General features: G+C 43.0%; 4 protein-coding genes across 6 annotated transcripts; 1 reads left to right on the forward strand and 3 right to left on the reverse strand.

Annotated features, from left to right (window-relative positions):
- Positions 1–319: 319 nt before the first annotated feature.
- xrcc5 (X-ray repair complementing defective repair in Chinese hamster cells 5) lies at positions 320–11,887 on the reverse strand. Of its 2 annotated transcripts, XM_053877902.1 has the most exons (22): positions 11,569–11,887; positions 7,250–7,335; positions 6,295–6,408; positions 6,035–6,218; positions 5,882–5,930; positions 5,692–5,814; positions 5,440–5,619; positions 5,230–5,344; positions 4,953–5,091; positions 4,702–4,814; positions 4,569–4,631; positions 4,372–4,509; positions 4,214–4,301; positions 3,203–3,333; positions 2,458–2,654; positions 2,300–2,390; positions 2,159–2,228; positions 1,944–2,053; positions 1,751–1,847; positions 908–975; positions 767–841; positions 320–705 (listed from the first exon to the last, which is right to left on the reverse strand). In XM_053877902.1, the coding sequence occupies exons 2-22, from the start codon at positions 7,256–7,258 to the stop codon at positions 691–693; spliced, it is 2,169 nt and encodes a 722-aa protein (XP_053733877.1). In that variant the 5' UTR covers positions 7,259–7,335; positions 11,569–11,887; the 3' UTR covers positions 320–690. The 2 variants fall into 2 exon arrangements, with proteins under 2 accessions (XP_053733877.1, XP_053733878.1); XM_053877903.1 differs by lacking the exon at positions 7,250–7,335.
- On the reverse strand, positions 7,406–11,543 carry tmem169b (transmembrane protein 169b). The gene is made up of 3 exons (XM_053877911.1): positions 10,894–11,543; positions 10,099–10,440; positions 7,406–9,964 (listed from the first exon to the last, which is right to left on the reverse strand). Exons 2-3 carry the CDS (start codon positions 10,370–10,372, stop codon positions 9,330–9,332), a joined length of 909 nt encoding a protein of 302 aa, XP_053733886.1. The 5' UTR covers positions 10,373–10,440; positions 10,894–11,543; the 3' UTR covers positions 7,406–9,329.
- LOC128766354 (SPbeta prophage-derived uncharacterized transglycosylase YomI-like) lies at positions 11,608–15,791 on the forward strand. 2 transcript variants are annotated; one of them, XM_053877906.1, is made up of 15 exons: positions 11,608–12,038; positions 12,218–12,274; positions 12,351–12,477; positions 12,540–12,629; positions 12,694–12,881; positions 12,964–12,997; positions 13,057–13,138; positions 13,203–13,311; positions 13,381–13,439; positions 13,703–13,875; positions 14,147–14,273; positions 14,494–14,532; positions 14,590–14,614; positions 14,685–14,839; positions 15,148–15,789. In XM_053877906.1, exons 1-14 carry the CDS (start codon positions 11,987–11,989, stop codon positions 14,804–14,806), a joined length of 1,284 nt encoding a protein of 427 aa, XP_053733881.1. In that variant the 5' UTR covers positions 11,608–11,986; the 3' UTR covers positions 14,807–14,839; positions 15,148–15,789. The 2 variants fall into 2 exon arrangements, with proteins under 2 accessions (XP_053733881.1, XP_053733880.1); XM_053877905.1 differs by having other exon boundaries at positions 11,610–12,038; positions 14,685–15,791.
- On the reverse strand, positions 14,863–25,180 carry pfkla (phosphofructokinase, liver a). Its single transcript, XM_053877901.1, has 22 exons — positions 24,942–25,180; positions 24,380–24,453; positions 24,064–24,141; positions 23,069–23,258; positions 21,874–22,039; positions 20,691–20,735; positions 20,504–20,612; positions 20,335–20,430; positions 20,176–20,268; positions 19,874–19,999; positions 19,737–19,801; positions 18,606–18,669; positions 18,359–18,505; positions 18,224–18,294; positions 18,058–18,145; positions 17,841–17,993; positions 17,582–17,746; positions 17,457–17,518; positions 16,560–16,671; positions 16,383–16,482; positions 16,219–16,324; positions 14,863–15,316 (listed from the first exon to the last, which is right to left on the reverse strand). The coding sequence occupies exons 1-22, from the start codon at positions 25,024–25,026 to the stop codon at positions 15,169–15,171; spliced, it is 2,343 nt and encodes a 780-aa protein (XP_053733876.1). The 5' UTR covers positions 25,027–25,180; the 3' UTR covers positions 14,863–15,168.
- Between the last annotated feature and the right edge of the window lie 44 nt (positions 25,181–25,224).

Genomic DNA, 25,224 nt, shown 5'->3' on the forward strand with positions numbered 1-25,224 from the left:
TGAGAGGGAGAACGTCCTCGGTGAGACGGGGGGGGAAATTGATCTGAAGGCAGCCGCCCTGCTCCGCTCCTGACAGCCGCTGTGAAAGGAAATTTGGGGTCCGTTCCGGGCGAGAAGGAATTTCACACAGGATTGAAACACCTGAAATTGAATTCAAATGAATTTTGATAGTAAAAGAAGAGGCTTATTACCAGGCAGATTGAAAGGGATGCCTGAGCCACCGCTACTGGCTTCTCATGATGTAGAGGAGCAGTGGCTCAACTACTGGTCTCTGCTAAATGATGTTCTTTCATAATGGGAAAACGCCACCAAACGTTTTATTTATTTATTAGCAGAGTAAAAAATGACACCAAAAAAAAATCAGCAACATCAGTATTTGAGAGACAAACATTTGTGTTTAAAGGTAATACACACAGATTACAGATCGACCACATATAAAATATCAAACCTAACTGTATTTTTGTGAGGAATATTTTTATTTTTTTGGGGAGGAATTTTAATGGATTTTTTATTTCTTTTGCGTCCTGATCATTTTCCTTATTTGCATCAACCATTTTGTCCAACACACTGGTTACTTTTCAGTAGCCAGTGTGTAAGTACTGAAAGTACTGAAAAGCCAAAACCCTTGATAGTGGTCCACTCAGAAGAGAACGCCACAGGAAGCCGATGTAAATCCCACCAGCTCCACGTTCACATCATGTCCAGCTACACAACAACAGAAGCGTTAAGTTTCTCATCAGAAAATAAATACGCTGAAGGCAGTTACCAAGTCGTCCACATCTCCTGTATCTCCTTCTGTCGTCACGGCTGCCTCCTCCTTCTTCTCTTCATCCAGCAGAAACTGGAGGACAGACAGTTAGCGCCTGGATGAAATAACTAGAATAATATAAAGGTGCTGTCCACTCACCTGATCCGCTTCCTGCTTGGACACGCTGCTGCTCGCCACTTCCTTCTCGCTGATCAGAGTGATGCCATCTGTCGACAAAATAGGTGCTGGAAACTGACTTTACATGAAGCAGTGTATACAATACAGTGACATCTGCTGGTTACCCTGCAGGTTGCAGCTAAGCTTAACCTTCTAGCTCATTCAGATAATATAAAAAAAGGGCTATATTTTCCTCATTGTATGAGTCTTAAAACAGGAAATAACCTGGACTAATAGTGAGGACAGAGTGAAGTAGCATCGAATGACATCCAGTCAAGTCTACAAGAACGATGCTGAACATTCCTGCATTTTCAAGTTTTATGTTCACTCACCGTTTCCTTACTATCTCATTCCACAATTTACAGTTTAATTAAAAAAAAAAGTTTAATTATCACTTTATTACTGAAATGAATACATTCCTATAAATGAATTATTCTTTTATAATGTCTTCTTGCACAGAATTTTTTTAATGGTGGTGGTGTCAGACTGCAGACCTTGAGGTTCAGAGCCTTTTTCTCATGCTGTATGTTGCTGTTTACAAAGAACCTTAGGTGCCCATTCTGGGTTAAACATATACTACTGGCTAATATGCTGCCAATACATAATCAATAAGTAGTTTATTTATGTTCATATATATGTCCCCTCATTTGTAACCAAAAAGTTCTTAAAATTCAGATTCTTTCAATGCACGACTTCACATCTCCCTCGGTTTTCTGCCCTGACGTTGGCACTGCTGAGCAGCGACGGTGTCAAACGTGGTGCAGGCGAACATCAAGCTCAGACTTAAGCTGAGAATGTTTGAGAGAACACAACTGCTGGGGGCACCTTGAACTAGCAGACCCCAGAAGACTTCCAGCCCTCTGCTTGGGATGCTTCTTTTCAGAGACTGCAGGTAGCTGTTGTAGAGTTCAGCATTCCCCAGCTGAAACATAGAGCGAAAACAAGACGATTCCCTCTCCAGATTATCCGGGTCCAGGAGCTGCATCTCCACAGAGCAGGGGAAAAAAGCAGTACTTACCTTGACTGATTGCTCTCTGAAAGCCTGGATACAGGTGATACTCTTCATGTAGTACTCTGTGTTCTTGTTGCCTAGGAACTGCTCGATCCTGTGAGTCAGCTGCTGACAGACTGAGGAGGACACGTGGGGTCACCACAACCAAACACAGAACAAAAACAAGACAATTATAAGGGAGGAAGATGACTCATGTGCTTGATCATACGATGGGAACTCACTCTCGCTGAAGGGGAGAGTCTTTTGACTGATGAGCGAGCGGAAGTCTCGGTCTGGAATCACACTTCCCACCTGGCGATTTCAAAGAAGAGGATGTGGTTTGGTATTAAGATGACGGCATCATCCACCACACAGCTCCTTACTGAAGTGACAGATCCTTCAGAGATGTCAGCCAAATTAAACTCCTCATCCTCTTCTTTCCCATTTCCCTTCGTGACATCCGTCTGCTCAGAGCTGAAGAGGATCACGGGTTAAAACATTCACCCCTAAATGCTCCGATTATATTATATATGTCACTCACTCTTTGCCGAAAACCTGATCACTGGTCTTCAGTTTCTTCTTCTTCTCCACTTCTGTCAGCGGGAAGTTTCTCTTCACCTCCTCCAGAGGAGCTTGACAGCGCTGGTGTATGACATCGGGCCGGTCCAGGGCAGCTCTGAGCCAAGGCTCCATGGGAGGAAGGGCGGTTCCTGGGTTGACTGCCCGGTGATGCAGGCACTGGCACATGAGAGACGGAGGAACCCTTTTCACAAATCGTCTTGTCACTCAGGTCTTGTATGAAAACAGACACGCTACATTTTCTGAAGCTGATGAGCAATACACATTCAATATACACCACAGTCCCACTGCTGCAGTGCATTATGGGATCATGTGGGCCATAAATAATCGATCCGTCTTTGAGCATGCCTGGTCTTCCTGCACGGTTTGTAGTAGGAATGGCAGGGAAAATGTTTCTTCTCAGAGACAAAACCTCATTGTTAAAAGAACAACAAACATTCAGTCGTTGCTCCGGTTCCGGTTCAGACATATGACAAACAACCCTCTTGAATTACTGAACAAAAATACTTCTATTTAGCCTCATAAGTGACACCTGCTGGCCAAATTGTGGAGAAATTATTGTCTCACAAATGACTTCCAAATGTAACATTCCACCGCTTGAATTTGATTTTGTTACTGAAGACCACCAGCAGTTTCGGTCATAATGTTATGTTAAACACTTAATATTTCAAAATCATATCGAGGAACGTGGTAGTAGCGTGTGTTACCTGGAAGAGTCTCTGGAAATCTGGGTTTGGAATGTTATGGACCTTAAAAATGTCTACTTGTCCTCCATCCTCATCCTCCTCCATCAGCATCATGGAGTCGATCAGCGTGTCGACAGCAGAAAACTGGTCTTCTGCTCGGGACAGAATCGCGAGAAGGCATGCGGACATAGAGCATCATGAAGATCAGCGAGGTTTAAAGTTTCAATGTTTCGACTTAACATCCAAATTCTGTCAAGTCTGAAATTTGAAGTGTTACAACACTTGTCGAATTAAAGAATTACAAAAGTGCTTTTATTAAAAAGAAAAAGAAATGTGAATGACATTTAGAAAAGTACAGTATGTACTGAAAACAAAAGCAGTGTTATGGCAAAGGATCACCACTATCTGTCCGAATATAAATATAGCCAAAGCAAAAGATAATGATGTAAAATAGTTAGTTAAAACTGTTGTTAAATAATGTTAAAGCAACAACATTAATATCAATATAATTCTTACTAGCTGAGAGGAAATGTAAAAGAAATTATACATTACATTGGACACACATATGGACAAAAGTAAAACCAATATGGTTATTTAATAGGAGATTAATAAATAGCTGAAAACAACTGAGAACAATAATAATAATTTTTATTGACAGTATCATTACTTTTTAAGGGTGAAAATGCCAATTTTTAGGTCAAAAATAACATAAAACTTAAATTTGAATCTCTCATGCTATGAATTAAAAAAAAAATTAAAGTCCATTGATGTAGCGACAGGTGGACTGGTATCAGGTGTTGAGTTACTATAATCTATCTGATGATCAAGACTACTGAACTAGTAAAAAGTACTGATAGCCTAAAGGGACATTACAACAGACACTGTCTGGAAATGAAAAACAATGGAACAGTTTCACACTGACTACACAACTCAAGTAGGAGGAGCCGGGTCACAATTTGCCAACCTCCGCCACGAGTGCTACTTTTCATTGTTCCACCAGAGAATTCAACCTTATCAAAACGTGGAAATCACCTGAGGGCTTAAACTTCTTGCTCTCAAAAGAGGGGAAGGTGAAGAGTTGGAGGTCCTCCATGAAGGGCAGCTGGACGTAGATCAGACACTATGAAGAGCAGGGAAGAACTTTCACTACACAGTCACAAAGCAGTGGTGAAAGACTTCCATCATCCCACCTCATAGCCCTGCTTCACACACGGGAACGCAGCTCCGATTTGAGGGTTAGCAGCGCGACTGTAGGCGTACCGAACAATGGCCACTCTGTCCAGCTCATGCAGGGCTCGGATGAGGGCGGACAGAGCCACAGCAGCATGCTGCACAGAGAGCCGCTTGAGTTCTCGCTATTGTTAAACAACTTTGCTTCCATCCTCACCTCATCATCCTCGGCAGCAAACACCTTCATGGCCTGATTCCCGATGAACAGATGGTGCTGAACCTGCCACAAGATTCACATCACTCATGAAGGGACGCTTCCGTCAAGTCTTAAGAGCGTCTGGGTGCAGTACCAGTTCTTGTTTGGTAAATCCGAGAACAGCAAAGCACTTCCCGTCATGTTTGTACTTCATCTGATCCTGATCCACTTTGGAGAAGGGAACAATATCACTTCCATAACAGAAGCCTGAAATAAAAAAATGAAACATTACATTTTCATAAGAATTTGAATATCACAATGGAAGATATGAAAGGCAGAAAAGTACCATTATAACTAAAATGAGTTTTGAAATGAAATGGGGTGCAGCAGGGTTAAAGGTGTCACCTTGTATGATGTCTTCCTTTGGCACCTCTGTCTCGTTGTCGTCGTCCAGACAGTAGACCGTCTCTCTCTTCACATCCTCCTTGCTGTTACTTTGAGCATCAACAGTCATCCACGACTTTTTAAGTTTCTCCTCCATCACCTAACAGCCGGGACCACATCAAGAGGTCATTTCAGAAGAGGAAACTTTCAGTGGGGTCAACATCATCTCTTCATCATTATCTCTTACTAAACCTCTGTCTAACTCTCTGCCTAAAAAAATGTCGGACAGTGAACCTACAGCCTTGTAGGCCACTATACGGATGGCGAGCGTGCTCCCGATGGTCAGCTGACAGGTCCAGGCTGTCGGCCTCCTCTCGATACGCTTAAACATGCAGAGCTGCTCCACTGCATCTCTAGAAGACACAACGAAATTACAAGTTACTCTAAACTTGCCTCTGTAAAAAAGAAGCAAATATCAGTGGAGTCCATTCTTGTTTAATATACTTACTGAAATGTGTAAACTTCATCAAGGCCATCCTCATCCAAACTCAGCATGACGTGTTTGACCATGTCCAAGCCAGACTTCTGCTCCCGGGTGAGGCCTTTACCAGAACCACCAGGGTTATCTGATGCACCGCTGTTAGCATCACCACCACCACCTGCTTCCTTATCCACAGGGAATGGCAGACTGAAAGAACCAAGTTTTACTTTAAAGTACCCTAACATGTGCCGGCTGTACAATTCCAACACGGCAGCTTACAAGAACTGCAGGCTGACGCCCATCTGTTTAAGGTTTTCGATGATGATGTCAAGCTGCTCCGAATCAGTCTCATTGTTGAGGTCAGTGAGAATGGAGATGTTGCGACGCTCGTACTTCTTCCCCCTGGTGATGCACAAGTGTCACAGATCAGCGGTGGCACGTGTTATGTGTGGAAGCTGATGGAGCTCACTCTGTGTGCTTTTGAAGCTGATCCAGACAGACCACAAGAGCATCCAGCCCTGAATAGAAAAACGTTAAGGAGCAGTAAAACAAAAATACCTATAATAGAGGCGTGTGTTTGTTTTTAAGATGAATAAAATAAAGTCATTTAGCAAAAGGATACAATCAGCCTGTTGATTTTCAGGCTGGATCTGTAAAGCGATTTCCTCAAGAAGTTCAAAATCTGGAATTGTTAGTTGTCTGTGCACAGTGATGTTCTGGTATTGACCGTCCGCAGCCAAAGGGTTCTTAGTTGAATCTGTTCCAAATAAGACCAAAGCCATCTCATCCTTGGTCTCTGAAAACACCTGAAAAAAGCCACAGCTCATTTCACAGTACATGCTGAGTACGCATCAAGGTTGGAGGGATTGTCAGTTAGCAAACCTGTCGCTGGACGAACTTCTGGATGACTTTCTTGGCTGATTCGAAAGGAGACTCTTCACCCGGGGCTGAGTTCGACATGGAAAACCCCACATCCATACAAAGAACCAAAGCTGTCTGGAAAACAGGAAGAAAATACAATTTCATTTCTGACAAATAAGAAAAAAACAAGTTATAAATGACAACATGTACACCAAACAACAAGGCTATACATGACAACACATGCTTATTTAATGAAAAAATACCATGAATAACTCACTAAAAACAATATATAACAATTATTAAAAAGCCTCTAACAGGAGCCAACAGTTTTACCCACGTGGTGACCCCTATTATAATGTCATATACGATCACTTTATTTAGAATAAAAAACAAAATGGGTGTATCCATGTCACATAAGACTAAGCCAAAACCATCTTAAGTGATATTAATAGACAAGTGACAAAACCGAGACACAGAGTCTTTATACAAACAGTTGAAGAGGTCTAAATGTATAATGTATAAATGTATCATAAAATAAAAATGCCTGCTGGCTGAAATCACTACAATAATCAAGACAATGGATAATAAAATAACATTAGAGCGGAGTACAGAAACGGTTTTTCTGGCAAATAGTCAAAATCTATATGGCATAGTAGAAGAAAATAGCTCATTGTGAAAAGGAACGTCTGACTTGCATACATGTCCTTTAAACGAAATATGAAAAAAAAAGCAAAGCAAAAAAAATTCAATCAAATAAATAGGCAGCGAATGATGACTTTATATTTCATTAAACGACGTTATGACTGAACTAGTGACACGAACACAGAGTGGTGGGACAAGACCCAACATGTCTCTGCCGATTAATGAAAAACAAACGCCTGATCGCAATCAGCTCAACGACTAAACACACATATTCAAACGAAATGAAATGACAATACGACATAGTTTCATTCACATTTAACGATATAAAACTTACTTTCGCCATCTTATCTTCCGCCCACCGGTGATGAGTGTCACTGTATTATGAGTCCGTCTAGAAATTGAAGTGACACTCGCTAGTTCCTGTTGTGGATGACATTTAGATGTAAGCATATGCGATCACAAAATATTATGATCTGTTAATTATCAGTAATAACACAAAGAGTAAGACCACGCGTTGCTGGGCTCGAAATTCGATATGTCTGAACCCTTGGTAGATATAATGGGAGAAACGCCTCCATGTAGTCAAACGTCAATAAGCGGAAGTTGGTAGAGCAGAACATGAATTGCTCAGAAAAAAGAAAAAGGGTTAGTCGCTGTCTTTATTTCACATTTGTAATAATCTGGAATACAAATGCAGGAATACAACTTTGCATTATTAATGAAAATGGTAAATACAGAACGACAAATGACATTGGTCAGGTTATATACTTAGAATTGCCTTTTAGAGTTTTCTCAATGTTTATCTTAGATTAACACGTTTGGGATTTTAGCATCTTAACTAAAACATAATAGTATGTTACTATGATAGGAAGAAAAGGAAAATGGAATTATGGTCGACATACTTCTGAAGTAGATTCATTAAAATCCATTTTGGTAGCATAAGTAAACAATACACAAAGTAATCTATTATACTATGATTGTTTAAAAACGGTGTCTTATTTTGTGAAAATCGCCATTCTATCTTTGCGAACAGTGCTTTGCAATAAAGAACATCTTAAATAATATTAAACACAAGAAAGGACAGACACACACATAAACACATTTTATTAAATCTGTGTTACCTTGTTGTTCAAAGCACAGTAAATAAATTAATCCATATCCATGTGGAGTGTTAGGCCATGTCAATATATTGTACATTACATGCCACAGTTCACACCGGTGATGCAAAAACACAAACATCTGAGCAATGCTATCATCATCTCTTTTTCAGTAGTAAAAACCATTGTGTTCAGTCCATGATAAAATACATAAAAACAAATAAAACACAAATAAATTAAAAGTACATGATAAATACAGAATTCCATTGTTTCCAGAACTTTGTGTCACTCATGGACATGTGACCAGGAAAATGGATTTATCGATGGTTCATCTGTTTGGTGTCTGTGTGATCACCTAAAATCATGGTGTTCTTCCAAAATCCACCAATAATGGAACACATTAGAGCCTGCCCTTTAGTAAGGAAGGCTTGCTTAAATTTGCTTTAGCATTGCACTTATTGTTACTGGTCATCTTGCTAAATTTATAAATAAAATGTAACTTATACATTTGTCTGTGAACTGAGCTGACAGAGACAATATAACAGGTTCCCTTGTAAGCAGCTCATCGGTGAAAGCAAGTCCTCAGAAAACGTATTCAACCCAGTAAAAAATAACTGATTTGTGCAAACGCTTCTGACGTCCATCAGAATGTAATAAACTAGCAGGACACAAAGTCAGCAACACGTTGCTAAAATATATTTACATATTGTTACCTTCCCTTCCACTGTGTTCATTGGTATGTGTGTTAAAAAACAAGCAGAAAAATTAAACAAATGAAAACAAACTAATCTGTGAAATCAATGGTGAGTGTTGACTCAAACCATATTTCTTGGGAATAAAGATGACATGCCAAATCGTGAATCTCATTTGACACACATTTGAACAGACTCTTGTGGTTAGGTATTGTCAGTAATTTCCACACGTCACAGTGCTGTGCAGAGTGTCTTGTTCCAAACGCAAAACTGGGTAGCAGGACGACCTGTAGTTTTATTGGATCACACAGGTGTTGCTCAAACTGCAGCACTGCCAGACTGATGAGCCTGAAGAGGTTTGGAAGTGATGTTGTCCATCAGAGAGTCAGAGCAGAGGCATCTGGCAGGGAGGACTGAGGGTGGCTTGCCAGTTACTTTAGAGTGACTAGTGGTTGTCTTCCTTGAGTGGTTTTCAACAGTACATATCTCAGAGATGATCCAACCAGCCAGTAACGGACATCAGTGTGTGGAGGGGAGTGAGGTCGCTGGTGACCACGTACAATGAAGGAATAAGTGAGTGAAAAACATTAAGATGCAAATGACCTGGACCTCACGTCATCGTGGTTTACACTGACGACGTCTGGGCCAGTTCACTGGGTGCCTTGCTCTGCAAAGTGCCAGACACCGTATCAGAGTCCAGGAGCTCCACGATACTGTACGGAGAACAGTCCTCCAGACCCAGTTTCCCACAGGCCCACCCACAGAACCCTTTCTCCAGGTCTCGGACCACTTGCCACCACTCGCTGAAGGCCCAGGACACCTGCACCACAGCCGAATACAGGGCCAGGGACAGGGCCACCGGCATGATGAGCATGGGGTAGAAGATGATGAGGAAGGGGCAGATGGTGATCTTGTGCCAGAACGTCCGCTCCTCATTGTAAACCAAAAACACGTTGTACCAAGTGAGAGTGCCGTAGTAGAAGGAGGTAATAAAGGAGAGGAGGAAAACTATGGGGACGCAGCCAAGACTCCACAGGACTACATGGGGTCCCTGACACACGCCTAAGCTGCAGGAGCGCCTGGAGCCTTCACCTGCTTCAAACTCGGCGTCCAGGCGCTCCTTGGACTTGGCCAGTTCCCTCAGTTCCTTCTCTGTCAACGTCACGTGGATGTCCACCACCTGACCCTTCTTCTTCCCACGTGTGATGGTGCCGGTCAGAGTGACGTAGCGACTGTCGGGAGGAAGGCTCCAGCCTTCATCTGTCATACAAAACAAAAAGATGCTCGGAAAATAGGCCACAACATAACATAAAACCAATCAGATCAGCCCATGACCCCGACTAACTTTAAAGCTCCAGAAGAATTTTAATCATGTTCTGGCACTCGCTGCTTACCATCGTTGGTGGGAGTGCAGAGGAATTTGGAGCCCTCCTCTGCACTCCGCTCAGCTCCTTCTTCACCAGCTTGATCCTCTCCCAGCTCTCGCTCCATGTCAGAGCGGTAAACAATGATGGACTCTGGCCGCGGGTCTTTCTTCTTCCTCCTTTTCCTCCTAATAGGAGGTCCAGCTTCTGCGTCACTGACATGGTTTCCAGATGCTTCCGATCTGAGGGAGATCATCTGGGGACTCCCCTCTCCTTCAGTGTGAGGCTCCTCAACATGAGCCATGCTCTCGCTCGCTGACTCCAGCGGTTATTATAGCAGACGGTTGCAGCGGAAAATTCTGTGAAACATTTCTGCAAGATGAACCAAAAAGGAGATGCTTTATTTCATCCTCCATGTTGATGACTCCTGACCTAGATTCAGCAGAGTCAGACTAGATGGCGACTGTGTTCAGCATCAACAAACGGACAAACTACTGATAAAAACCCACAGCCAAATACGAATAGACAACAAACAATGCTACATGGATATCATGAATGATGCCGTGTCTTTGTTTAGGCCTAGCAGTTTTTATTTTTTTTTAAATCAAATGTGATTTAATGTCGAAATAATTCTGTGTTTTACTTTCAAATAACCCAGTAGATTACACAGAGACGCGAAACAGACAATGCAGCCGATTCTCTTCTCTGGAGCGCCGACCTCCTCCCATTTAAATCCCACCCATGTCCGCTCTTTGTCAGCGGCTGCAGCCGCCTGACCAAACGCTACCAGCTCTTCAAAAATAGAAAGATAATCGAATTCCTTACCTTCGCAGGCCCGGAGCAGCAGCAGATGCGAGGCAAGTTACATCCTTTGAAGAGGCATAATCACATTGGAGGTCTGGTCCAAGCGGAATCGCATCCGCACAGATGCGCCACGGTGCGTAGCCAGCGTCCAGAATCGCACTAGCTCCGCCTTCCACCGCTGTATCATTCGCGCATGCGCGCTGTCCGCCACCGGTGAGAAAACTATTATCCATACCAGTCGTAAATAACTGATCTGGAAACGTGTTGACTGATGAATTCGCTTACGTTTTGTATTTTGTTACAATACAAAAATTGTGGTCTCGTGATTTTCATATATACAATCGGTAAAACGAATTACGTTATTGAGTTTTTTAATTCATTTTTTTAATATTGTGAGTCAAATGTGTCCGTAATAATAATCAAAACAATAACAAAATAATACGAAAAAAACATTTGCCTGTTTACATTTTTTACAAGCAAAGAAAAACAAAAAATGTTGAAAAGAGCAAAGTATATTGTTGAGTTAAAATAATATAACTGCTGAAGGATGATGGGGGGTTAAGAAAATCACTCATAATTGTAGAGAACAAATAATGAAGTTGCTTTAAAATTAGCTACAAGCTAAAGTCGGAGAACATCCACTGTGTCATCATCTTTGTACATAATGTTTGTTTTACCAGTGTTCCTCAGACTCACCTTTTGGCAACTTTATCCGGCTCAGACGAGTCGTTAGTCCTCGTGTTTAACCGAACTGGTGGCTCCAACTCGGCGCGTGAGCTGCTCAGCATTTTAGAAAGAGGGTGGTCGTCAGCCAGCCGAAGAAGATGGACACGATGATGCAGAACAAGAGAATAAGCAACACGTCTCGGTGGTTCTCGTAAACGTCGAAGGCGCGTCGAAGCATCTTCACGCCGTGGATATCTTCAACGACTTTAAACTCATATAACGCTGAAGTGAAAACGCCAAACTATATGTCGGCCTCTAACAGTGTTGTTAATGTTGTGTGGAACGCATCTCAGTGTATTTATTTTATTTGGTCAACATCAAAGCGTTAAAGAGCGAACGCTGGTTACGTCACAAAGGTGTGTGTTTCGCGCTTCGTCGGACAGACAAAATGGAGGAGCAGTTCTCTATCGGTACCGTGCAGAGTCTTCTGTTGAAGCTCGGTGGGTGGAAAATAGATCGTCTTGCGTGTTATATTTCACTTTGTACTGCGCTATGTAGTGTGTTAGCTGTTAGCTTTTTTTATTGGTCGCGTTATTAACGTGAGTTGGGACTGCCACTGTCAACATTCCTGCATTCTTTTAAGAGATGAAAGCACTTTCTAACTGTAGTGTATTGACAGCGCTGGAAAATCAAGAGCTCTCCTTGAAGAAGAGTGACGTCAACCAACAAATTAAAAGTATTGTATCAGCTTATTTTTGTGTCTATGTGAAATAACCAGACGTTTTAGATGAGTGATGGGTTTATGCTTCCAGTTTGCAAAGCAGCAATAGCAAAGCGACAGCTTTCCATTGAAGCCACACAGAGCAACATCCAGAGGCTCGACAGTGAAGTGCAGAGCCGGCAGAACACAGTCAAGCACAGCAGAGACACTTTAGAAGGGTGGGTGAGTCGAGTGTATGTCGCCTGTCTGTACCATGTCAACGTGTCCGGGTTCTGGTCAGTTTAAAGGAGACCAACAAACACCTCCGGCACTATGAGCACACCCTCAAAGCAGAACTGGAAAACACAAAAACAAACTTCGACAGAGACAAGTAGGTTTTTGTTGCAGCCTCAGCGTTTTTATTGGCCTAAAAATATTTTTAATCCAATGAAAAGGGCGCTCTATGAAGAAAGGATCAACAACTACAGGGAGACGTTTCAAAAGCAAAAAAACTATTTTTGCCAAAGTCCTCTGGCCCAAAAGCTCATCCAGCTGCAGGGGGAGATGGAAGACATAGAGACCCGAATCAAGTCTCATGACGAGAAGATAGACGCCAGGCAGCAGGAGCTGGATCGCCTCACTGGTACTTTGTAGTTGCTGCCACTCCTTAAGAGAGGTTTGCTGGATTGGAACATCTTCATTCATGTTTGTGGTGTCCCCAACAGCTGCTTCGGCTTCAACTGAGAAACCAGTTGACAGGTATTGTGAGCGATCTAAGACCTTGTCTGGAAGAATCTCTGTGAATGTCTTCTCACCAGTGATCAGCACCTGAAGCATGAAGGGACTCAACTGGACACTTCCACTTCAGAGGAGGCACCTCTTCACCTCAGCCAGCAACAAGTACATATTTTCTGACACTTGCTGGAGCTGCGCTGCCGCCTAGCAATATGATGAAATTCAACAGGAAGAGGAGCCAAATGAGGAAGACGTTCCTGAGGAAAAGGAGCTCCAGGAGGAGGCTGGTGCTCCAGACATCGGCAATGATGGGTTTGTGTGTGCAGACGAGTGGAAAGGTTGGTGGAGAAATAGGTGTGTTCATTTCAAACCTCAATATCCATGTGTTCATTGAGTTTATACCGCAGATCAATCTGATGAGATCCATGCCGAGGAACACGTGCAGGAAACTGAACCTTTCATCCAGGTTTGAAATGGGAGAAATGGTGTTCTTATTCTGCACTGCAGAAAGTAAAAAATGATTTATCTTTACACAAAAATGGGGAAAACTGAAGATCAAAACTGAGCATTGAATGAAGAGCTGGTCCTTCTTCAATGGTGAAGGCAGTGGAGTTAGTCCTGTTTGTGTTGGGGAATGGAAAGTCTCTGTCGCCACTGAGAAAATGTAGTCAGTCTGGCATGAGTTTGGAAGGAGGTGTTGAACTCTTCCCGTAAACATTTTCAATCCAGGAGAAGATGGAGGTGATCCCTCAAGAAGAAGAGGAGACGGAGAAAGAGACAGGGCGAGAGGTTTCAGCTGAAATGGACACAACAGAGGACCACGCTGCTCTTCCTCAAAAGCAACTTGAAGAAAATCCTTTTGACTCTCAGCCAGCAGCTGTGGCTCCAGCCTTCATGTTCGAGTATGTTACTGGCACTGGCCCAGAGTCACTAATGCTAACTGAAGGTAGATGAGGCTTCATGAACCAGTGTCCTGATTTTCAGAGGCCACCAGATGGCACTGTCTGCTGTGAAATAACCAATTCACCAAAACCTCGCAGCATTTCAAAGAGCGCCATCTACTGGCCCTTAAAAAAATTGATGTAAACAACCCTGAAATCCTGTTTCATGACACCCCATCCACCCATCACTACTAATGCTTAGTCGGTCACATTAACACTGCCACCTCTGCAGCTTCGGGTCCAGGGATTCTCCGTGTGCCTCTGACGCCAAATCTCCAGCTTCCTTCTTCTCCGCACACTCTGAGCCTAGTGGGTCTGTGTGCACAGATTTTGGATTCAATGTTGACTCCCCGCCTGAGGTGAGGAAAGACACCAAAATATGTATAAAAGGAAAATACAATCATTTAAAGAAAATAAGAAAAAAGATTATAAGAAAAATAATTTATTTTCAACAAGACACATCAGTTAGATTATCTGCATATATTAAGAAAATATTTGAAAATAGATGAGTAATACATTTAAAATGTCTTGAGTTGCTCAGATGTTTCAAAACTCACTTATTTCCAATTTCCCTTGCAGGACTGCTTTGCTTTTGCTAACTCTTTCTTCGTCGAAAAGGTACATTGTTTTTTCTCCTCAAATCCCTCAGCACATTAATATTGGTTTTTCCTGTAGAAATCCTCTGACTCAAAACCTGGTGGTAGGTCGAGCCATCTCTTCATATTGGTGCTCCGCATTTGTTCTGGTTAATCGGCGGAGTGCATTTGCAGGAAGTGACTTCCTGTTCAACCAATCGATGCAAAATGAGGACTTCCAGTTTCCCTTTGACGCCAACAGCCCCGACACGGGTGAGATGGATTCCAGCAAGGATGAGTTTCCATTCAACTTTTAGCACCACAAGTTTCAGAAGAAGTTTCAAAAGACGGTGAGGATGCAAAGATATAGTTCCAGTCTTTTATTGTAAAAGAGCCGCATTAATGTTCAGAGATTTATATTACACTTTCTGTTCAATACAAGGGTAGCGCATTACATCATAGAACTTCTCTAATTTACACATTATTACAGTTACATTCAAGAAATTTGCTTGGTTTGTTGAGGAAAATAAACATTTAATTTGCCAGTCTGCGTATCTGTCTCTAACAGTAGTCTGTCCACATGTAAGTAAGTAGTTATAAGTGCAGTTGGCCAACATTTCAGTGCTTATTCTAAGGTTATTTTCTGGTTCTACTGCAGAAGGTTTGAACAACACTGAGATTAGAACCCAGCGTCGACACTCAGCGAGCGGCGCGTCACATGCTCGATCTCTCCAGGGACGTATTCGCAGAAGCTGGTCTGATACCGGGCCAACATCTTGAGCAGAGGCCGCAGGTTGATCCACCACTGAACTTTTGGCATCCGGTGTCTTAAAAAACAAACAAAAACAAAAAAAAAGTGAAATATTTTTAGTTCAGTCAGATCATTTTATTTGCATGGGTGTTTCTTCTGGTGTCTTTAGATGTACATCCTATCCTTTGTTTTTTATGTGTACTATCAAATTGTGCCAAGATGAGTGTACTTTGAAAGTGCCTGACCCAATTCTCACCGTAACACTTGGCCGTGAACGTTCACATGTAAGTGTAGTGTGTCCCAATCCTCCTAAAACCAGGGACGCCCACTGTTCACCACTTGAAATGATCCCTTCCAACTGAGGGAGCACCGAAGCTGACTTGAAACCAAGTGGGAAGATGACGTGTTGATAGATTCCCTGGATACCAACGTGTGAATTGAATAACATTAATGAAAAACTATGGTGTCATTTTAGTAACAGACTACTCCTCCGTTTGTTTACTTCCTACTCATGTCAGACATTTGCCAACTAAAGGGTCTACCGTGCAGTTCGAGAGACTCTCGGTTGTTGCGTGGTACTTTGCTCTCTGATCTGATACTCATTTGTCGAAAGAGATGGGTTCCAGACTATTGCTCTAACAGATGTATCACTGCGAAATAGCGGCAAAGACAGCTTCGACTTTGCCCATCTCTTCTCCGTTGGATCACCAAACATTTCCAAAACATCTCCAGCACTTGATAAGCAGGAAACAAACACACCACGGCAGACAAGGTAAGTTGTGTTTACGTGTGAAACATAACGTCATGAAGTGCTGTCCCAATTCTTAGGGAAGGGCACGTCATAGTGGAGGGCACTCAGAACCAAGTGCTAGTGTGAGAAAATGGGTGAGAAATGGGATTGGGCCCAAGTCTGAAGTGGCAGCCCAGAAGGACAGTTATCCATGATATACTTAAGAAGAATCAGGTTGCAGTTCTTACTCAAAATCAGTCACCTCCTTCAGCTCAGTGACAGGGGTGAAGGAGACGACCTTCCTGTTGAGGCCCATGACGCAGGCCGATGCTGCGGAGTTGGTGAACACTCGATCTGAAGAGGAGGACCAGTAAATCTACCAGGAACACATTCTAGGCCCTTGTGGTCGTACCTTGTCGGTAGCTTTCAGTCATCTTCTCCGACAGCCACTGGATGGCTTTCACCCCCAGCTTGGTACCAAAGTTTCGATCGAAGGGAGACGGAGCTCCACCCTGCGCAAGAAAGTCCAGTTGAAGTAAGCAGTAGCTGACGTGGATTTATTTGTAGAACCACATCTGAGGCTCCTGACCTGCTGCAGGTGTCCCAACACGTTGACCCGACAGTCAAAAACCCCCTTCCCCTCTGAGGAGTACAGCTTGTGTATGAAATCGGTTGTGTAGTGCTCGTGGCATTTTTCATTCCTGTGGGGACAGAGTGAGACTTTATAGCAAACATGTCTCTATTTTAGCACCGCAGCTGCTATATTGGGAAGTAAGGAGTCCTCGAAAGCTTTCAAGCCACGGCACACTTGCGACATTAAAAAAATCCAGATTCACACCACCAACGGAACCTACGCCAAAGCGCAAATGGGCTTAGTTTAACGTCCTGTAGAAAATCTCTTTTATTTTGTGAATAATTGTAGCCGCTGACACTCGCAATTTTGCTGTGTTATTTGCAGGAAATGTTTTAAAATGTTTCCAGAAAGGGGTGGGCAATATGACAAAAAATAAATCATGATTTATTCATTTATTTTAAATAACTGTCTTAATTTTATCACAATGTCTTTTGTGTGATTGTATTCTAGTTTGAGGAATTTCCAGACCCACCAGGCAAACTTTAGATAAATAAAGTTTTTAGCGGTGACTTCACCGTTAGCTCTGCGGCGCAGACAGTCTTTGGCGTCGTGGATCCACCAAGGATGATTCCATCAGTCTCTCTTGGAGGAACAAGTGCGAAGTAACATTTGAGGCGCATCAGGTTTAAAGACAACCTGAAGTTGCGCATTTGACTGGCTTCTTCGTTGTGAGTGTGTGGGTGAAGAGAAGCGAGTGATGGACGAGTAGCATCAGCATAGATCTATAGCGTATAGAAAGAATGAGACCCAATCCAAGCAATCTCCTCACGTTGGTAGATTGGGAACAGGTTCTATATGTTCCTGATTTAATGACATCACATCGCTCAGCCCAACAGTTTCTCACCAGCTCACCTCAGAACCAGTCCTCTCTGGATGTCCTTCTTCATCTTCTCAGTCAAATGCTCCACGTTAGTCTGCAGAAACACAGCAGGAGAGGTGAGACAACAGCTCCTCAACAGTGGTAAGTTGTCAGCCACCTTCAGGTCGTGGATGTTGAAGGGGTCTTCGAAGATGTAGGCGGCGTCTGCACCCACAGAGATGCCGGTGCATGTCGCCAGGTAGCCACAGAAGCCCCCCATAGTCTCCACAACAAACACCCGTCTCTTCGTCCCTGTGGCCGACTGCTTGATCTTGTCACAGCCCTGTGGTATGAAGGAGAAGACACTCAAGATATAAGAACTCTGTGCTCCAGTAACTTCGACTTCTTATTCCGACCAAGACTTGGCTTGCTGTTACCTCCATGGCGGCATTGACGGCCGTGTCTGCTCCCAGGCTGAAGTCAGTGCCCGGCACGTTGTTGCTGATCGTAGCTGGGATCACACACATCGGGATGCAGAGCTCCTCGTACTGGCTCCGCGCCTCGAACAGCTGCAGCACTCCAAAGTAACCCTAGAAGAGAAACCCCAGCGCTGACACAAGGACTTTCAAAATATAATTTGTTGCAAAAAAGAACCTCGAATCCTCCGATGACGAGCAGAGCGGAAATCTTCAACTTGCCGATAGTGTTTACGATCTTCTCCATGCACTTGCTCGGGAGGGTCCTGGATTCAAATATACATTTTTTTAAATCAGAAAAAGCAATGTATCTTTCTGACACACCAAACTAAATCCACATTTACCGCTTGGTTCCCAGCCGTGAGCCGCCCTGGCCCGTCCATCCCGCCACATCGTGCCACTCCATCACAAACATCTACCCAGGTCCAGATGAGGCGTGAGTTTATTATGCTCAGTGTCAGTCGCCCAGCAGAACTCACGTCTTCGTTGGCCAGTCCCTGGAAGCCGTTGTGCACAGCGTAGACCTTGTGCCCATCAGCCAGCGCCACGCGGACAGCAGACCTCACCGCCGAGTTCATCCCTGCCGCCGGAGCGCCCACGTTCAGGATCGCTATTGAAAGGTTGCTCTGAGGAAACACACCATTTAGTATTTGGCAGCTAAACCGTGCAAGCACGAGCAAACGGTAAAGCCATGGCGCATCATGGCTGTAGCAGGTTGGCACTGACCTCAGACTGGGACGGTTTCTGGAAGGCCAACTGACGGTAGATTTTCCAGTTGTTCTCAAAACTCCTGCGAGCAGAAGACTTTTATACTCCCAGAGAAGCATGTCAGTTTACAGAAGAGCCTTTCTATGTCTGTCCACTTGTGGTCTAACCCAAACTTCATCCTTTTGGAATGTCACACTGAACAGAAAACACTTGACTCTAATGAAAACCAGTGCATCAACATGAAAGGCAGCGTCAACAATGGACGCAAAAGTCTGTTTGAAAGTAGTCACTTATTGACGCCATGGGAGTTGGGGTGGGTTTTTTCCTGATTTTGGTTGTCACCTTTCAAAAACACAAGTAAAAAAAAGGATCATGGTTTTGCCATGTTATGTTCCCCATTACCATCAAACATTTTTTGGTGTGTTTTCTAATTTCTAAATTATTTCAGTGTGTAATTGTGTTTGGGTTTCTGTTTTCTCCAGCTGGTACGTTTTCCCCTCTCTGTTCCCCTTGTGTTTGTGTTTTCTTTATCTGAGATTGGCTTTTTTGAGGCCTTCTCTCAGCAGGATGTGTTTTCGGAGTTGTGTTTTGTGGTTGTTGTTAACTACTTTTGAACTGTTTTATATTTGGCATTTGTTTTTCTTTTGAGGGGTTAGTGCTTTATGTTTCAGTGTTGTGTTTTTGGTACTTGTATTAGGATTTTTCATCTCTGAAGAGTCTCTTGTTTGTTCTGTTTTACGCTGAGTTCATTCCCATAGTCTTTTGAATGAATGAATGAATGAATGAATATCGAAATATCCTCAGATACAATGTAATTACATTTGACCTACACCTCCCGCATTATATAACGTTGCCACATTATTGATGCACAAGATCGAAAAGGAGCTCAGCGAAGAAGAGTTCTTGTAATTTCTGCACCTTATTCACACTTTTCCGAACAGTGGTTTTGTGTAACTGTGTGAAAACTTGTGTCTGTGGGATGTGCTTTATGTTGTGCGCTACAGTCAGTCTTCTACTTCTGATCTTAGTTTTCAAAGGTTTTCTTTTTTTCAGAAGAAAGGCATCACTGAACTTGGTCACTTATGTGTAGCTCTACAGGAACACGACAACCTGCAGTCTCGCCGTGTTTCAAGTGTGAATCACTCTCACCCTCCACGAAGCTTAATGGCTTCGTCAAACCTCTTCTCATTCATGGCCGTCTGCACCAACTTGGTCTGCAACAAAGCCCAGCTCCAGTGAGCACACAGGTCGGTGTGGGTCATTGTCAGCGGAGGAGAGCTGCTCACCATCTCCACGCACTCCATGAGAGGCAGGCGAACTGCTTGGTTGCCTGAGAGGCCGATGACGCAGGCTGGCGTGTCTGGAGAGGCCTCCATCAGGGCCACCACCGCCTCCACGCCTAACTTACAGCTCTGCACACAAACACGGACACTTTCACTGTGCTGCGCACCAAAAATCCAAACACTCTGCAGTGACTCAGCACATTTGCACTTCAGACTTTATCGCTAACATTTTAGTTGTTTGAAGAAAGGAGTTAGGCATGTCCACTGAGTCATAAATTAAAAAAAACTACACTGAACTGACTCACCAGTATTCGGTCGAAGGCGGACGGTGTTCCTCCTCGTTGCACGTGACCCAACACAGTCACTCTGGTGTCATACCCCAGTCTTTTCACCACCAACTAGACCCACAGATGTCGAGGTAGTATTAATATTTAGAAAGTTAACACTTCAGTTGACTAACTCACTTCTTTAATGTAGTTAGTGGAGATTGATTTTCCATTTCGGTCGATCGCTCCTTCAGCTACTATGATGATGTTGAGTCTGGAGCCATTAATGCGACTCTGAAAGGAACATACATAAACACTTAGCAATGCTGCCTCTGGTGTCTGTGAGGGATGAGGGAACCATGTTTACCGCCTCCAGACGGTCGCACATTCGGTCCTCCCAGCCTTCCTGAGGAGGAGCTTCTGGAATGAAGAGCCAGTCGGCTCCTGAAGCCAGAGCCGACACCAGAGCCAGGTACCTGGTGGAGCAGAGCAGGGGGCTGTTTTCAGGCTCTGGTTTGTCAGTTAAAAATAAAGCAGTTAAGGCGAGTACCCACCCGCAGTGGCGACCCATGACTTCCAGAACAAAGGTTCGCTGGTGGCTACGAAGACAGGAGGGAAGAAGAGACAGTGACTTCTTTGGTGTACAGTGAAGACATGAGCAAGTCTGGACAGGATGATCCACTAGATGGAAGAATGTTTCTTCATCATCTTAGATGCAGGAGAATGTAAGACTGTATTTAAAGTGGGATTGGCAGCTACTTTGGAATGAATAAGTACATTTATCTACAAGCAGTGATTCATGCTTTTATCACGACTGGACTACTGCAACTGTCTCCTTGTAGGAGTTAGCCAGGTGTCCCTGTCCCGTCTGCAGTGGGTCCAGACTGCAGCAGCCAGGTGCTTAACAAGGTCACGCAAAAGTGAGCACATCACCCCCATTTTAGCTTCTCTCCACTGGCTGCTTGTGACTTTTAACATAACATGATTTTAAAGTTATTCTGTTTGTCTTTAAAGCTTTAAATGGTCTTGCTCCTCAGTACCTGATGGAGCTTTTAACCCCCTATGTTCCTCTGTGGTGCTTGAGGTCAGCTGACCAGCTGCTCCTACAGGTACCTAAAACTAAGCGGAAGATGAGAGGAGACCGGGCTTTCTCAGTCTGTGGCCCCCGGCTATGGAATGCCCTCCCTCCCCATGTTAGACCAGGACCATCACTTTTAAAACACTTCTTAAAACGCACTTTTACTTTTTGGCTTTTATACAACCGCACAGCTGATTTTTTTAGTAATTTTTTGTGTATCTGCCCTGTTTTAATTTTATATATTTATTGTTTTTAATGTCTGTTTTATCCTGATTTTACAGTTGCACAGCACTTAGTGACAATCATGTATTGCTTTTTAAGTGCTTTATAAATAAATATGGTATGGTACAATGATATCCAAGTCCCTATTAATATTTTAAAATATTGAAATATTGAAAATGTAGTTAATTTTTGTTTTGTTAATTACTTCCATTTGTTCAATGTCCAACAGCCAAAATGTAACATCGAAGCACTGTCTGTTCCAATTGTGAGCTCACTTAAAGTGGGGAAATCAATCTAGTCTAGGCTTTATTGAGAAAAAATAGCTTTGACTAAAACACCCTAAAAATAAACCTAATTCACTTGTTTCTTGTAGATCAGTAGTCCTGGTTTGGATGTGAGGATATGCAGCATGTGGCCTTTCACTCTTGGTGTCTGACCTCTGAGCAGTGGTCATGATGGCATCGACGATCTCCATGATGCGGTGCAGCGCGGAGTCGGCACCGATGGTCATGTCGGTGCCACAGAAGTCGTTGTCGATGGATCCAACAAGGCCGACAATGTTGAGGTGAGTGTGCTGCTGAGCCAGAGTGTCAGTGATTCTGCCTGAAAGTGGAAGGGATATTAGCACTCAAAACTCAAGTCCCACAACGCACTGAAACAGTTGGAGCTTTTATAATAGTGAACATCATGAAAATGTAATGTATATAAATTAAGCTGTTCTCCTTTCAAACTGTAAAAGATAAGTGTAGACTACAACAAAGTAACCAAGAATGCAAGAGTTTCTTCTCTACAACTCAAGAAACAAGTGAAGCCTGGCAGCAAAGTTGTCTTTTTCAATGGTCATCAACTGATTCTACAGAGTGGCAGGACCATTGTTGAAAGAACTTTATAAGACACCAGTGCAGAGTAAATATAATAATGGAGACTGTAGTTGTTGGAGACTACAACCACTACCGTATTTTCTGAAATTGTTCAAAACTGAACATTTATTGGAGTAAAGAGCGAGACACACTCAATATGGAATTTGGAGTTCAGTTTCCATTAAATTTCAAGATTTTATATTTGGGAAAAGTTACATTTTTTAAGTCTCAGAAAGACCTCAAACTTCTACAAATACTCCTCGCAGCAAGTTAAAAAAGGCCATAACAAGAAAATGGCGGAAGCCTGAGCCACCAACAGTGAAAAATGGCACTCAATAGAACAAGAAATATATGAGTTAGAAAAAAAAACATGAGCTTTGAGACAATGTGATGAAAAATGTCAAGAAAATACGATTAAGAATGTTTCTGGAATCCCTTCGGTTATTAGTTTTTGTTATTGATTTCATTATAATGTCATGTATTGCTTGTTGTGTGATTTATTATTATCATTTTTTGTTCTTTTACTTTGAGGGAACAGTGTGGGAGGTATAAAGTGTAGTTGTTTTTATTTATCTAATTTCAATTATTTTTTGTTTGTTTTTTTTAGTAAGTAGTTCATAAAAAAGGAGTCGGCCATGTGGTTAATGTACTCTTGAGTGAGGAGAACTGTTTGAATTGTTGAATGTGCAGCTAGCTCCTAAATAAAATAAATAAATAAATAAATAAAAGAAAAAAAGAAAAGAAAAGAAATTTAGCTGTTCTCCACAGGCACCTTTCTGGACGAGCTCAGCCAGCAGGTCGCCCCACTCGCTGCGGAAGATGTTGGCCCCCGTCAGGCTGCCGTCCCCTCCACACACACACAGGTTGGTGATTCCCCTTTTCACAAGGTTGAAAGCAGCCGCAAGACGACCCTCTCGAGTGGTGAAGGCTTTGCAGCGAGCGCTGCCGATCACGGTCCCACCCTGTGACAGCAACGTCAATTCTCAGAATACACTGAGATGATGCTCTGTATAACATGCTTCAGCGCTCATCGTGAGTGAGAAGGCAAAGACTGAAGACATCATGTAAAGACAGGCACATTTTCAATCACCCTTCACTCTTAAAACTGTGCCTTTGAGCACTAAAATATTTTTGAGCTCCAACTCTACTGGTGACAAAAATGACATGCATTCTGTTTGATCTATAATGTTTTGACCAAGCAAACCAAACACATTTCAGGGCAGATTTTGTCAAAACACAATGAAGATAACTAGCAAGCAATGACGGCTGACCCTGAGTTCAGTGGCCTCTCATGCGAACTTAGAAGCAACATTTCACATGCTGCAAAACCTCTTACCAGAGTTCAGCCAGAACTATAGACAGAGAAAAGACAAAATATTGAGGCTTCCCATTACAGCAGGAACTCGGACAGTCAAGTGTTAAGAGCTATTTGAGGTTTGCATTTCTATTGAAAAGCTAATGTTGAGGTCGTGACTGGCTAAACCAGGGCTGAGCAAACTGTTCCACAAAGGGCCTCAGTAGGTGCAGGTTCTTGTTCCAACCAATCAAGAGGACACCTTTTCACTTATAATCACTTTATTGTCAGGCGCCGTTTTTCTTTCAGCTGCACTTGATTAGTCTAACTGTGTGCGCTAGTTGGGTTGGAACAAAAACCTGCACCAGCCCGGCCCTTTGAGGACCGGCTTGCCCAGCGCTGGTCTAAACATTGTTTTAAGTTGCCACAGAGCTGTTTTCTACCATCACAAGTCACGCTGCGAGCAAACACACCAGCTGGATAATGTTGGTGACGCTGTGCCAGTGAGCAGGTTTGATGTGATCACCGCCGTCCACCAAGCCCTGGTACCCCTGAAAAAGGGAGAAAAAAAAAGCATTTTAACATTTTAACATTTCAACAATAACTCTGAAAGAAACCAAAGAATTGTGAGTGTTATATTTAATATGTAATTGTAAACCGTTGTTCATATTCAAAAGTGAGATATTTGATAATAAAATGGATTAAAACAAGGGGAAATAGGTTCACATCGACTTATTCGAGTGATTTGGCCTACACTAGCACTGGAAGTGGACTATGTGAATAGTTTACCTCGTAAATAAGATACACCTTGGCTCCCACATAGATGCCCATCCTGGTGACAGCGCGCACTGCTGCGTTCATACCTGAGAGTTGGAACATATAAACTCAAATTCAACATCAAGTTCAACTCACATTGGTTTCTGACATCGCTTGGAAGTGAAATTGACATGAATGAAACCCTTTTGGCTCAATAATATATATATATATATATATATATATATATATAAAACTGCAGGGTTCAATAGGGCAGAACGTGCCGGGGGCCACAAGCGTGTTCCAATGAATGTGTATAAAAGTGGTTCAACTTTTGCAAAGTAATTCTAATTTCAGAAACGTGTTTTAGACCACATGTTATGCGAAGACCCTGCAATATAAGCGACGACCTTACTCCATGACAGCATGTATACCATCACTATTACGTGGTGCAGTGACCTTTAACCTCAAACGACAGCAGTTTGTCAGTTATTTTTTTGGTAATAACCTTTATTCATGTATAGTTTGAACGTGGCTGACTGCACTTAAAACTCGTTAGAATGACTTCAGACGCGGTATGAACAGCGGTAAAAGTCACCTTGTGCATCTCCGCCGCTGGTCAACACGGCCATGGCGCGACCCGCCCCGGTCATCTTCAGCTTCTCCAGGTCCATGCACGACATTTTCGCGCGTGTAGCTGGACCGCGACGACAAAAAGTCACACAGAACGACTGAGTAAAGTAGTTGTTTGAAACATCCGGGTTAGTGTCCAGCTGTGGTTTCCTCGTCGGAAGCGGAGGATACGTGACAAATCCTCCAGGTTTGACACCGCCCCCTTCCAGCGAAGCGAGCAGTGGGTGTTGGTTTTACTGTCGGGCGTC

The sequence above is a fragment of the Synchiropus splendidus genome, chromosome 10 (genome assembly GCF_027744825.2).
Source record: "Synchiropus splendidus isolate RoL2022-P1 chromosome 10, RoL_Sspl_1.0, whole genome shotgun sequence".
Taxonomy (NCBI): domain Eukaryota; kingdom Metazoa; phylum Chordata; class Actinopteri; order Syngnathiformes; family Callionymidae; genus Synchiropus; species Synchiropus splendidus.